The 13,164-nt window shown below is 43.0% G+C and overlaps 1 protein-coding gene across 5 annotated transcripts in view; it reads right to left on the bottom strand.

The window, feature by feature from the left end:
- LOC118368501 (unconventional myosin-VI-like) overlaps positions 1-13,164 on the bottom strand; it is a 94,449-nt gene that overhangs the window by 9,178 nt on the left and 72,107 nt on the right. The window contains exons 25-32 of one of the 5 annotated variants that reach the window (XM_035752643.2): positions 12,745-12,895; positions 10,475-10,683; positions 9,968-10,046; positions 7,695-7,855; positions 7,312-7,356; positions 6,835-6,870; positions 6,167-6,205; positions 4,877-4,977 (exon numbers count right to left, since the gene is read on the bottom strand). In XM_035752643.2, the coding sequence (XP_035608536.2) occupies positions 4,877-4,977; positions 6,167-6,205; positions 6,835-6,870; positions 7,312-7,356; positions 7,695-7,855; positions 9,968-10,046; positions 10,475-10,683; positions 12,745-12,895 (821 nt within the window). The remainder of the gene's footprint in view (positions 1-4,876; positions 4,978-6,166; positions 6,206-6,834; positions 6,871-7,311; positions 7,357-7,694; positions 7,856-9,967; positions 10,047-10,474; positions 10,684-12,744; positions 12,896-13,164) is intronic. The other 4 variants (XM_035752645.2, XM_035752646.2, XM_035752647.2 and 1 more) reach the window with 4 other exon arrangements.

The raw sequence follows: 13,164 nt of genomic DNA, 5'->3' as shown, positions 1-13,164 counted from the left end.
AAATACTGTATAAGGTAGATGCAGTTTTGACAGGGTTTTAATCCTCCCCATGTGACCTGATTAGTAAAAACTGGTCCCACATAGCCCATATAAAACCTTTTTACAACTGATTAATCACTGTCATACCTTATAGGGTCCAGAGTTTTCCTAGTTTTCCAGGCCCCATGGGGTTAAAATTGCTCCCGCACTCTGGGACCTATGCTGCAACCAGTCTGCTTGCAGTTGTCAGTTATCGTCAGGTATGTGGATGATCAGGGCTTTATTCAGGAACGTTTCGTGGGCTACTTTGATGTGTCAAGTGGGCTAGATGTGCAATCTGTGTTAGACTTCATAGAGAAACCCGTTGTCCAAACCTAGGATGGCGCAGCTATAATGGAATGTATCGCCTATTTATATTTACAGCTAAATGCCCTCCTGCTCCCTGATTAAGAGGTGATGACTACTCCACTCCACTACCATTGTCAACTTTCTCCTTACATGAACTGAAGCCACGTTTCATGTGCCTGCTCATCCATTGGCACATTGAATGTTTCCCCTCCAAGTACTGTGAGGACATATATAAAATATATAAAATTACTGTATGTCGAGTCAATCACATTATTATTATTATTATTATTAATGATTTTACTCCTTGCTTGGACCAACTCATTCTTAGCACTTTTGTCTAAGTGTAATGTGTTATTGTTTTGTGTCTTCCCAGTCAAATCCTGTCCTGCACTGGTCAAGTCTCTGAACACCAACTCATGCCTCATACACTCATTCAATCACTGCCGTGATCCCTTTCCAACACTGTGTAAGTAGCCCTCTCATTCCCATTCCTCATAATATTGTACTATAAACAACTTTATTAAATGCTTTACATGCTGACCACACCGCTCGCGTTGCAAAATAAATGTACACGTACATGTTATTCAGTCATTGCACCCACACTGCTCGCGTGCGCCAATGAGCGTCTGCGTTGCCAAAAACTTTTTCTCAAGTATGACAATTCAGTACTTTTTCTAACACTGATTTTAAGAATTTTTTTGGAACAATGTACAGTACTCTACAAGTACATACCATTTCCAGAGTGAGCTCCCTGCTAATTATGAAGTTATGATACATTTTATGAACACCACCAACACAGTGAACGGTAAATGGATTCAAACGGAACTCCCTCTGCCGGTGACTTGCTGAATGTGCAATCCTAAAGGAGGGCTGTGATTGGTTAATTGACCTATAATGTCAATATCTATGTATAAAATGGGTAATATCATTAAAAGTACCAGAGAGCCCACTCTGGAAATGTTATGTGTTTGAAGAGTATATTGTTCCATAAAAATAAGAAACATTAAAAAAAGGGTCGTTTTGAGATATTCACATTCATATTTGTAATGATGAATAAATGAATGTGAAATATTTTATTTTAGAATCTAGGGACTCCATATATTAAAGCAAACTATAAGGAGTATAATGACACCAAGATGTTGTCTGTATCATGTATAGTTCCCAACTATAGTAATTGGATAACGGGAAAAAGAGCACATACATAGATCATAGAAATACATACACATAGATTGTGAGAATAAGCATAGTAACTTCAAGGTTTTACTAAACGTGAGTAGTAAATCCTCAAAGGAGGTCCTGGAATTAACCGGGGATGAGAGGTAAATCTTATGCCCAAAATGGAGAGGTAAATCTAATGCCCAAAATGGAGAAAGAAGTACGAATTTTTAGAGACGTCGAGATGTAGAAAAATTTGAATTAATGATAAAGTAGTAGATAGTCAAGGGAAACAGCAGGTTGAATACCTGGCTGTCTGAATCCCGGGAAAAGAAGGTAAGAAGGCAAGCGTAGAGAAAGGGTGAGAGAAAGTTACAAGAAGGATATCAGCAGGGGAAAAAATGATGTGCGTGTGAGACCTAATAACGTATCAAAAGTCATAATAGTAATTATTTCTAAATTCTGAGTAGGAGATAGAGAGCGTGACAAGGGTCAAGAGAGGAAAGGAAAAGAGAAGATAAGGGGACATACAGGGAAAAAGAGAAAGGCAGAGATAACGAGAGAGAGAGAGAGAGTAAGGAGAATCCTCGCTGGGAAACGCTTGGACCTTTAAACTAGGCTGAGAATTGTCTCGGTAGTACGTGCTGGAGTTTACGACGACAGACAATTATAATAATAGGGTTATTTGCGTCTCCATCATTTCAATAGTGTTGGTGGTCCAGGGGTAGAACTCTTGCCTACAACTCGGTAGACTTGGCTTCGTATCTCAGTCTATACACCAATAGACTAAAATTAATTCTGATTGTAATTCAACTATTGATATGTTTTGCCTGGAAAGATACGGTTTTAATAGCTTGTTTAGGTTAAATTGAGAGACTAAGTCATTAAAAATAATAGCGAAGCAAATTTCGATGCACGACGGTGTCTGTTGCCAAAATAATCTGCTTGAATAACGTATTGAGAATGGAGTCGTATTTAAATGACTGAATCATAGAAGAGACAGTTATCTAAATCTAATGAATTCTAAATAATAGCGGAGAGATAATTGCGATAGAGTTATGCCCATCGAATTGTGTTTTTATTCTTATGGATTGATTGATGTAGGTTATACATTTTGGCGATTTACATATTACTTTTAAATCTGGGACAATTCATAAGGGTGAAGCCGAAAGAGAAGGGAAAGTTGTAGATTGTTTAGGTAACACCAGTGAATTGGAACAGGAAGTTAAGATATTCTAACATTATAATCTGTTTCCATTACGTGGAACAATGTCAGGTCAGTAAAGCGGATTGCAGGTTGAGTTCATTTTATTTTACAGGACAGTACACATTAATCACATTTGTGTGTGTCTAATGGCAGGGTATTCCTATCAAGCATTTTAAGAGACTGTTTACATACAGACTGAATGGGTTTTGATGTTGTAAAGCAAGCTTGGGCTAAACTAGTCAAGTAGTAGGGGATACAAACAGTATTGTATCCAAATGTAGCGCATGTTCAATTAAGTACATATAACCATTGAGGAAGTGTAAAATGAATGATTAGAGGCAGTACAATGGAATTATCATTATTATTGGGTTGTGTTTGTAGTCAACGTTTGAGTTTCTGAATCGGGGTAGTATAATGAATGCTGACCAAGTGTTTTTTTTTTGTGTGTGTGTGTGTGGGGGGGGCTTCATTGTCTCTCTTGGGAATGTTTTCTGGGGGCTGTAATCTTGAAGGGAGTGAGTGAGATAGAGGCATGTTTCTACCAAATTGAAAAGGCCTGGAAATGTTTTGTTTGATTTTAGCCTTTGGGTTTGAGGAGATTTCCATGTTTCCTAGAGACAATATCTTAAAGGGGTACATACGCATATGGAATATTAGAAGTTTTATTTTGTGAGTTTTAATTAAACACGTGAATTCTTTAGATTAAAGGGAATGTTCTGGGAACCTGAGCTAATTAATTATCGTAAAATGGATGCCAGTACAACACTACCTGCCTGAATGCATAGTACCAATTGTAAAGTTTGATGGGGGTGGTCTGGGGCTGTTTTTCATGGTTCGGGCTAGGCAGTTTCAGTTAAGAGAATTCTTCGTTCCAGTTAAGAGAATTCTAAACGCTACATTCTAAACGATTCTGTGCTTCCAACTTTGTGGCAACAGTTTGGGGATGCCCCTCTCCTGTTTCAGCATGACAATGCCCCCGTGCACAAAGCGAGGTCCATACAGAAATGGTTTGTTTAAATAGGTGTGGAAGAACTTGACTGGCCTGCACAGAGCCTTGACCTTAACCCCATCAAACACCTTTGGGATGAAAACACCAACCGCGAGCCAGGCCTAATCGCCTAACATCAGTGCCCAACCTCACTAATGCTTGTGGCTGAATGGAAGCAAATCCCAGCAGCAATGTTCCGACATCAAGTGGAAAGCCATTCCAGAAGAGTGGAGGCAAATATAGCAGCAAAGGGGGGACCAACTCCATACTAATGCCCATGATTTTGGACTGAGATGTTTGACGAGCAGGTGTCCACATACCTTTGGTCATGTAGTGTATTTGCCAATAGCAGAAGTGGTCAGAAAGTAACTTTTTGGAACTGAATGACAAAACATTTCGGAGATAGAGGTGCTCAAAGTTGACCCATTTTGCATTCCCCACCCTACCATGAGACAACCATGTCTTCATCACTGGAAAAAATACAAAAAGCCAAAAAACAGGGCTGTCAAACAATTTGATAATTTATTTGAATAAACATTGTCAAGTTCTTTCAAATACACATTGTCACTTTTTTCCCTTTGATGTCAATTTCTCACATATATTGTAGCTTAGACCCTATTTTCCACCGTCTGAGGTGTTTGTGCTATGCTTGCCATTGATTGATGCACAGCATGCTCTTAGGGGAAGTGTTGGTACGAAGCGCTCCCCAACTGACAGCTCGCCTATTCATCTCGCCTATTCACACATGTCGAATCAGACTGAGGCGGTAAGACTTTCCTCCATATTTTTATATTGAAACAGGTACAGAGAGAAAAACACTAATTCACCTTAAATGGTAATAATTTCCCACTCTGCCACAATGCTGTACCCTCATCAACGTAGCAGCTGCATGTACACTCTCCTGTCGGCTCCTAATCTTACACCCTCACCCAAATAGAATTCCTCTATCAATTTCGGCCTGGTTGCAATTTCCTGGAAATTACCTCCCACTTTAGCTATCTGTGAAAATTACAGGGGAAATCATGCCTAGGCAGGAAAGTCTAGAGCGGGTCGAAAACCCATTTGAAGAGGTTGCGTTACTGGACAGATTTTCAATTATTAACATTGGGGCTGAATTAATGATGGTGTGAGTGATGGAGGTGCACAGAGCTGGATCATGAATCTCCCTGAGAGCTCGCCACCTTGGGGAAAAGTCTTACCGCACGAGGTGTTGATGACATCCCGCAGCTCAGCGTACTTCCACTTGCTCAGGTCGTACTTCCTCACGCCGGCGGCTTTGAGTGCCTGCACCTGTGGACCCCTGCATTCCCCGCAAGGAAGGGAGAGAAGAGAGGAATCAATTTTCAAAAGTCAGAGCAGTGAGACGTCTCGGAATCCCCGCTAGAATCGGCGCCGCCATAGTGATGCGGTGGTAATTTTCAAAGACTAAAATACTGGTAACAATCAGAAAAATAATCAAGTGCTAAGTGGGGCAAAAAGGGGAAAATCTGTGTCTGACTCCGTCACTGCTCTCTGACATCCCACAGGCAATTACACTCTCACTGCAGATGTGTGGCCATTTAGTGTGACCATTTCACCCTATAACCTTTTCCCCACCCCACCTAAACTTAGTCAGTGTGTTCCTGGGCTTCGGTAAGCACAGTCTGCAGCCCTTTTACCTGCCTCCTGCAGCATGCTTCTGAGATCTCTAATTAACAACCCGACAGGCAGGATTTGGCCCCTATTTACGGGTGGCCCTCCAGGTCTGTCTGTGTGGCAGGGTCAAGGCTTTGGGCCGCTGTAGAGGAATCCTTGGTTCTTCTGGTGCTAATCCAATCTTCGGACGTTAAGCCTCCCTGTAAGAGGAGGGCCAGCCTGGGCAGATACCGGAGTGACAGAAGAATGTCAGGGAGAGACTATGTTGTGTGTGGTGGTGACAGCTCACCTGACCTTTGGGGCTGAGCGCTGGATAGTCGTGTCATGTCACCCCCTCAAAGTGCTCCGGGGGTAACAGGGATTGAGTTTAGACACGGTGACTTGAAAGTGCGCTGGCCAACTAGCTCTAACAAAGAGCGCTTATTATAGATAGCATGCAATTCCCCTTACTATGGAATCCATAGTAAGGGGAATCAGCGTTCATTGATGTCCGAGGGGAAAAAAACTGTGTTTGTTGTTTGCAGTAACTTCTGCAGTAGTAACTTAAACCAGTTTTAAGGAAATGAGTTGTGTTCAAAGTGCAATAGTTGTGGTCAATGCCACAGCTGGTACACAATCAGATTTCATCCCAAAATACACACACGCATGCAGACACGTCTAATTTCAAGATTCCATAAACTGATCAACAAGATAACATCCTTGGTAAAATCTCTTCATTTCCCTTTGCGCACTAGGATTTGAAACAATTTTAATAATACATTTGAATTCTTCGGAAATTATTCATTTGATTAATCGATTTGGGTGATTCAGGTGATCATTGATCCGAGAAAAAACTATTTCTCTCCATTACCCACCAAGCCAGAAGTTGTGACATTTCCAGCGCCATTTCCTCCCTATAAACACATAATACCAGCACACATAAATTACTATAACAGAATAATACATCAATGTCTCTGATTCATACACATCCATATATCAGTAGTATAAATAGTATTTCCCATTGGTCACAGAGATCAGGGTGGCTTCCACTATGAACTGTGTGTGCAGCCATCTGATACGTTGATGTCAGCGTGCGTTGTGACAGTCACACACTGTTGTGACACTTGTGGCGTGTTGACAGCTGTGAAAATTGGAAGCTGCTTAAATGTATCCCTCAGTGACAAGTCATGAAGAAATAATCGCATCTGATGAGTGAACAGGTAGCCCAAGTGTCAGTACACCAAATACAGTACTACTCTATTCCAACTGTAACTAACCATGGCTAAACTCATCCATTTGTTTTGACGGTGGTAGCTACTGATATCCTTACTGGAGTGGTTAAGTGTGAGTCCTAAGTAGTTAGCTAATTAGTCATACCACGAACGTTGGTTAGGAGTTAGGGGGAGGGGGCTTTGTGTGTTTTATCAAATAGTTGTGCAAAGCTATCAGATCTAATACAATAGGAATGGAATATCAATGTTTTCCATATCCATATGCTTTATAAGAACAAATGCAATGTATAAAAAAGTCCCAGAGAACATACATTGTGATTGCCTTAAGGTTTTGAAGTCCACCAGCACTGCAAACAGAGGATATGATGATTAGGTTATATGTGAGCATATGATTGTTGCAACTTAGAAGAATCAGCAGAAACCGATCAAAAGCAGATCGGCATGTTCCTGTTCCTGTTTAGATTTGTCACGCAACGGTTGCCTGTTTACGCTGGGCTAGTAACAGACGTGCTTATCCCATGGCACTGTTGATTCCTGCCCCGGGCCGGGACCACAACGGCGGATTGATTCGTGACTGGAATGTGGTGTTATTTGGTTCGATCCAACGTGAAGAGTTAGAGAATTTGCGTATTGTTTATGATGGCTTTGCATGGGCTGGTATAATCCTGGATATAAATTGATGAAAGATTAGATTTGAGGTTGAGATTAAAGCATGCGGGGGAGTGTGATTAATGGGTTGTGTTAAGGTTACTGGAAGCAGGAGGATAAACTAATGGCTAATGTCTTACATGGATCTCATTGTGTCTGGATAGAGACCTGAGAAAGACCCATTTCTGAAAGAGGGGAGAACAAAAGGAGAAAAAAATAGGTTATGCATGCAGTGGACAGGTAGTGGTCTCCCTTCGGACCTAGATGAAACACAACACCTATTTTTATTTGACTTGTTGAATCCTTACCAAATCCTGCTGCAGAAGCTCCCTTGAGCTCTTATTATACCATTTTCTGGGTTAAACAACAACCTTTTCCACGTACCTAACCTTGGGTACGTCCTGCAAAAACCAAATCTAGGGCTCGTGTATTGAGACACGACAATATATGAATAACAATATACAGCACAGTGTGTGTGTTTGTGTGTCCACTTCTGTGTGTGTTTGTTTGTATCCGTGTGTACCTGCGCAGGCTGAGGTCCATCAAGGCCTCGTCGGTGATGAGTTCGGCTTCACTCTGGGCGATCCTCATGGCAAGCTCTCTGTCCCTCTTCTCCTGCTCCAACATGGCTGACCGCTGGGCGTCCTCCTCTCGCTCCAACGCTATCTGGATGTCCATCTCCGCCTGAATGCACACATTGTCGGCACCATCATCATTATTCTCAACACCGCCATTGCATCATGAGTGGTTCATTTATATGCGCTTCCTGTAAGGAAGCTGTTATCGATGTGAAACATCACTACAGCAGAGAAAGAATAGATTATCTTTATCACTAGGCAGTTACGTTCAGACAGTCAATAGCAGAAACTTGGTAAGATTAAAACATTTTACACGCCATAGATTGACATTTTCATGATGATTGACATTACACGCCACTTTTAATCTGTAAACACAAGTCGGAAGATCTTCTTCTCACACTTTTTTTGGGGGAAAGCCAGCCACCCCTGGAGTCAGAGATTAGAGCAGGACCATGGGTTGTGTCAGACTGTCTTAGTCCTGGGGAGCGATGGAACCTCGACTGGCCCTGAATGCCAGGAGAACTTAGGCAATTACAGGGCCTGCTGTGTGGCCTGATTAGACATACAACCTGGTTCAAGCAGCTGGTATCGAGTCTGTCCCTGTGACTGCGCACCTAGACGATGCAGACATGCACCCAGCAGACAACTGCAACAAGAACACGGCAGCCTAATCAGAGAGGAAGGTCAGAAGGTACTCTGAAGGTCAGAGGGAACTCTGAAGGTCAGAGGGAACTTTAGGCCTTGTGAGGAAGTTGGAGGGCGATAAACAAGGTAGCAAAGAAAGTTGGAGAGGAGGGCAAGGTGAAAGTAGCAAATCTCTGAGGGAAAGAAAAGCACAGCCCCCCCAAAAAAGCCTATTTCCACTATTCTAAGGCTTTGAAGTAGGATGAGCCAAGGCTAAAGACGCATCGGAAACTCAGCTTTGTGCATGTGAATCAGGCTACTAAAAGCAACGGGGGGGAAGATCTATGAATATCAATGCTGTGCTGGGGTGAGTTTGGGAGGGCAGACATGGGTGCCTCTGCTTGCGTCCCATGAAATGAACTAGCATCAGTACTTCTAGTACTCCTACAGTAGCAGGAGTGCTTTGACAGGCCTGGGCTTCCAGCCAAGGGTAGATTAGAGACAGTGAACGGTGGAACAGGAGGGCATGCAAAAGAGGAGGACTGGTGTGTTGAGAGGAAGAGAATGGGATGGCGGGGGAAGAGGGAAGTAGGGATTACAGAGAGAAGAGGAGAACACACACAGGAAGTAGGGGATTAGAGATGAAAGACTACCAAAATAAGAGGGCAGGATAAAGGAGAGCAGTAGTGAAGAAAAAGAAGAGAGACTGATGAAAATAAGTGATGGATGAGGAAGGAAGAGGTTTGATGGAGGGTTGAGGACTGGAGAAGGTTGTGGGAATGAGGGGATAGAGAAAAAAAAGAGAGCGGGAAAGGGGGGCCTGAGGCTGGGAATAGTGGGCAGAGGAGGATAGAAAGAGAGAACAGCATATGGTAATAAGGGGCAGAAGAAAAGGGGGATGAGGGTGGGAAGAGAGGGCAGAGGAAGATAAAATTAGGAAAATGCATATGGGATTACAGGGCAGAAGAGGACAGAAGGGGGATGGGAAGACATGGTAGAGAAAAAAAAGGAGGTAACTGCAAACGGTAATTGAGGGCATGATCATTAAGGGAAGCGGAGGACAGGCACAGCGGGAGGGAGGAGGGTGGTTCTGGGAAGGCAAGGGGAAGGAGAAACTCAGCAGGAGTGATCCATCACAAGAAAGGGACGGCCCACTGGGAAATCTGACCAATGCCACGACCTCGGTCTTAGTACAACAAACACGACAGGTAAGAAATCAATCCATTACTGCTCTATAGAAAGTCATTGGAGACTATCAGGAATTAAGGTCAACGTCTGAGGAAGTGGACCAGTGTTAGGGTCTCTCTAGTGGGAAAGGAAGGGTCAGTAACTCCCGAGTGTGGCAGGCACTGCATCTCAGTGCTAGAGGCGTCACTACAGACACCCGGGTTCAAATCCAGACTGTCTCACAACCAGCCGTGATTGGGAGTCCCATAGGGCGGAGCACAATTGGCAATCCGGGTTTGGTCGGTGTAGGCCATCATTGTAAATAAGAATTTGTTCTTAACTGACTTGCATAGTTAAATAAAGGTTACATAATTATTTTTTTTAAACAAACAAAGCTCTCCTTTTGCACTTCAGTGGGGTCACAAACCTGCATTATCCTCTCCCCTTCCTCTCTCCTCTTCCTTTCCTCTTCTTCCTGCTTCCTCTTATGCTCCATCTCCGATTTCCTAATGAGAGGGGACAGGGATGACAGAGGACAGAGGTGGTTAATGCCTTTAAATGGCAAAACGCCATGTCACTTCAAAATCCCAGATGTACTCAATGACATGATCAAACCATGAATAATATATAAGCTCAATCTCTGAACATCAACTCCGGACATATCTTGTTGGGGGTTTTCTTTAAAATGGATATTCATTTCAATGACTTCAACTAAAACAGTGCAAGCATGGACAACTCCAAACATGAAGGGCTGCTGTTGGTGCACTGTGCAGGCTTTTGTTCCAGCCCAGCACTAATACACTAGAACCAAAAGCCTGCACACAGTGAAGCCATCCACTACTTAAATTGCGTACCCCAGTACTACCAGCCTATTTATGTTCCCATTTGTACCCCTGGTACCACCATCATTCACCCTTCCCTCTCCTCCACTTACATCCTCCTATCGTCTTCCTCCTTCTGGCGTCGCTGGTCCTCCTCCTCCCTTCGCCTCCTCTCCTGCGCCATCTCCTCCTCGATGCGCCGCAGCCTCTCTATCTCCTCCTCCTCCTGCTTCTTCTTCTGCATAGAGGAGAGCAGTTGCTCCGAGCGCTTCACCAGACCCTGGTACTCCTGGTCAATCTCCTTCCGGGTCATTACTGTTGCCTATAGGAGGGGGCATAGGTCAAAGGAGTTGTGTCATAGGTCAACGTCTTTGGCATAATCACATAGGCATATTACACAATTTTGTATAGGCAAAATTATTTGGACTTGTGTTGTCAAAGTGTGTCATGGTCATTATTATAAATGCATACAGCATATACAGTAGGTTTAATAGGAGATGTTTTTCATAATGACTTAAACAAATGATACAATAAAAAGCCTGTGGGGTAAACGTTAAAAGTAACATTACATTCCCAATATCCCAGAATCTCGTTTAATTAAACTTTCCTAATTTCCTCTGCACATACAAATGTTTAATTAAAACTGTCCATGGGTTTGAGGGTTTTCACCGCGGGAACAGGGTCTGACGCCATTGACTAAATGACAGCCATTGTTTATGACTCATGTTTAATTCAGCGAGCGATGCTAAAAGCTACAGGCTTCATATAGGGCTGAGAACCTCATCAGGCGCTAGAGAACGTCAGCAGGCGCTAGTGAACACAGAGCGGATGCTAACAGAGGAGCGCAGGGTTGGGCAGACGCACAGAGGTGACTGAACTAGGGAGTAAGGGAGGGAAGTAGGGAAGGAGAGAAAGGGAGAATGAGACAGTTGCTCACATGGAAAAGATTCTGCACGGATTCCAGTCATCTAGTCTAGCCCTACCAGCGCTCTAGCTAGCTACCTCTGCCAATAACACATATCCGGGTTACAAAGACAAAGTTTACAGACAACACTAAAACAATTAGGGAATCAATTTCAGAGTCTGGATAGCATGTGTATGCCATACATCTAGAGGCCCCAAATAACACTGGTGTTTCTAGCAGACGGAGACAGGTGAGCTCCCTAACCATATTTATCCATATTAGAGGATTACACATCAAATCAACCAATGTTCCCTCTAAGCTATGTGCACGCGCAAAGCTCGACCAGGACTGCAGCGCAGGAAGAAATTACAGCCCGCGAAAAGAGATGCACGAGATTGAACTTCACTCAACTTTACTACCGTTGGCCTCGTTAGTGTAAACTATCAACATTTCACTCTACTTTGGGAATTGTGATCGAATCAAGATAGTATTAGCCCCTTTTAATGCAACATACAGAAACAAATCTAACTTTACAAGACCGTCTGTGATTTTGTTTTAGGTAAAGCGCATTGTCGGTAGATTCTATTGAATTGATGGGCACGAGTGGTCACGAGTAGATGCGCTTGTTTTGAGATCAAAGTGCATAGCCGCGTGTGCAAGTGTTCAAATTCATTGCTAGTTAGTGAGTTACTAGCCCAGTTACAACACATTTCTGGTGATTGCTTCCTAGAAGAGCACACAACGTGTAAAACGAGTCAAGTAAAGATCTTTTATGCCTTAAAGGGGCAGTGTTATATTTGAATAAGCCAGGAAGCCAATAGGCAGTGTGTAGCATATACCTTTTGTCTGATTCTTTGTAATAATAATAATTGTAAGGGAATAATATTTTATTTTGTGATGTGGCTTCTTGCATCAAACACACAAAATATTTCAGTCACGTCCTTGTTTAAGTGGCTCAATAGGATACTGCCATGCCCTGAATTTTTTCAAAAGTCTCATGGAATGTAGGCCTACATTGAACACCACACATTGGCTGCTACTGTAGGCTGTATCATAGAACAGCTGTATCATTAGCTACTTCAATCGCTATGTTAAAATGTTATGGGACGCATTTTCTCCATTGTTTTGGATGGTAGGCCACTCTGGTAGGACTACATTATGATCAAAAAGCCACAGTAGCCTATTGGCCACTGTTAAAACTGTAATTTTAAAGCCTCAGAATTTTACCTACTTTGCGTTTTGAGGGAACATCAAAAACAACCGAAGGAAATGGCTTCCTGATGAGATGACAGAGAGACGAGATCTGCGGGATTAGCTCAGAAAAGTAAGAGAGGTGAGTCACCCTGTCCTTTTCGGTTTAGGGTGAAGTTGCCCCTGGATGCTGATCTTGGGTCAGTATTGCAATTCCCAGATTAGGATAGGGGGAGGGGAAGCTGATCCTATTTGTGGAGCAATTTCACCAACGGAGCTGCCCTTCACCTTTATCTTGGCCATAAGGGTGTCGATGGAGGCCCCCAGCTCCTGGATCTGCTTGGCCATCTCCTGCTTGCCCTCCTTCAGTGCACCCACCACCTCGTTGAAGCGCTCCATCCGCGTTTTCAGGTTACGCACCTTCACCATGCCATTGATGCTGTGGCCGCAACACACACATACATATGAACACAAACACATATAGGAGCATATGCAAGTATACGTGCACCCACATAAGTGTGAGCACTAAAGCTCGCACGTGCCAACACACACACACACATCGTATTGGTTGAGATGAATAAAAGCCTATTTTAGTTTTTATGCTTGAAAATGGTTCGTGTGAAACGGATATTTTGTGCTAGCTACATAATAACTAATTCACAGATCATATACAGTGAAAGTATTCATACCCCTAGATTTATTCCACAT

The sequence above is a fragment of the Oncorhynchus keta genome, chromosome 35 (genome assembly GCF_023373465.1).
Source record: "Oncorhynchus keta strain PuntledgeMale-10-30-2019 chromosome 35, Oket_V2, whole genome shotgun sequence".
NCBI classification, from domain to species: Eukaryota; Metazoa; Chordata; class Actinopteri; order Salmoniformes; family Salmonidae; genus Oncorhynchus; species Oncorhynchus keta.
Note: the sequence above shows the minus strand (reverse complement) of the source record. Positions and strands in the feature narration are given on the sequence as shown.